We start from the raw sequence: 838 nt of genomic DNA on the forward strand, positions 1-838 counted from the left end.
TGAACGTGTTTGTCGATTTCCTTGCTCGGTAGGAGGACAAGGCGCCCGAAATAATCCCTTCAACCCTATGTGATCCCGAAAACGCCAGAGACGCCCTGCCCCCCTCCCCCTTCTTTTCTCAATCCCGGCACACAATAAATTACAGATCCATGCTCATCAGGTATATCTCGATGATCCTCATAAACTTGGCCACAAATGCCTCGAGGTGGAAGATGACCTTGGTGCCCATCCGGATCCTGTGCTCGTAGTACGCCGACCACTTGATGACCTCGGGCTTGAGCGCGTCGTCGATCATCGCCACCAGCTTGAATGTGAGTGTCTTGAGAATCGTCGTCGCCGGGATGCAGTGCGTCAGCAGGTCGTACAGCTTGGCGCGTACCTGCAGAATGCGCGCCGGCGTGTGCTCCTCCATGATCTCCTTTGCGATTTGCCCAATAAGGGCCTCCCAGTCGGGTGGTGGGATCCGCGTCGAGTCTGTCACTTTCTCACTGCCATGCCGTTAGCAAGCGGCCTCAAGCAGAGCCAGTTTACAAAGAGAGGGGGGGGGGGGAAACCTACTTTTGCGCATGCACAGCCTCGTACATGAGCAGCGCCCGCCGCAGATTCCTCCCGCTCTCCTGCGCTATCCTCATGTGCAACCCCTTAGCCACAGGCCAGCCCTCCCTCTCAGCGCTCTGGCCCAGCACGTCGCAAATCTCCGCGTGCGTCGGCGCCGCCACGCGCACGAGCAGCGTTCGCGAACGGATGGGCGCGATGATGTTTGCCGTCGAGTTGGCCGAGGAGGATGAGGCGCAGGTTGGGCGAGTACTTCTCCCATCGTACGACGGAGCGCCGCCTG

At 59.3% G+C, this 838-nt stretch overlaps 1 protein-coding gene across 1 annotated transcript in view; it reads right to left on the reverse strand.

Annotated features, from left to right (window-relative positions):
- Positions 1–139: 139 nt before the first annotated feature.
- The window catches only part of VDBG_05408 (replication factor C subunit 5), a gene marked incomplete at both ends in the record, with an annotated part of 1,501 nt that continues 802 nt past the window's right edge, over positions 140–838 (reverse strand). The window contains 2 exons of the mRNA XM_003004249.1: positions 140–488; positions 559–835. Of these exons, the coding sequence (XP_003004295.1) occupies positions 140–488; positions 559–835 (626 nt within the window). The remainder of the gene's footprint in view (positions 489–558; positions 836–838) is intronic.

The sequence above is a fragment of the Verticillium alfalfae genome, genomic scaffold (genome assembly GCF_000150825.1).
Source record: "Verticillium alfalfae VaMs.102 supercont1.6 genomic scaffold, whole genome shotgun sequence".
In the NCBI taxonomy this organism is placed as follows: Eukaryota; Fungi; Ascomycota; class Sordariomycetes; order Glomerellales; family Plectosphaerellaceae; genus Verticillium; species Verticillium alfalfae.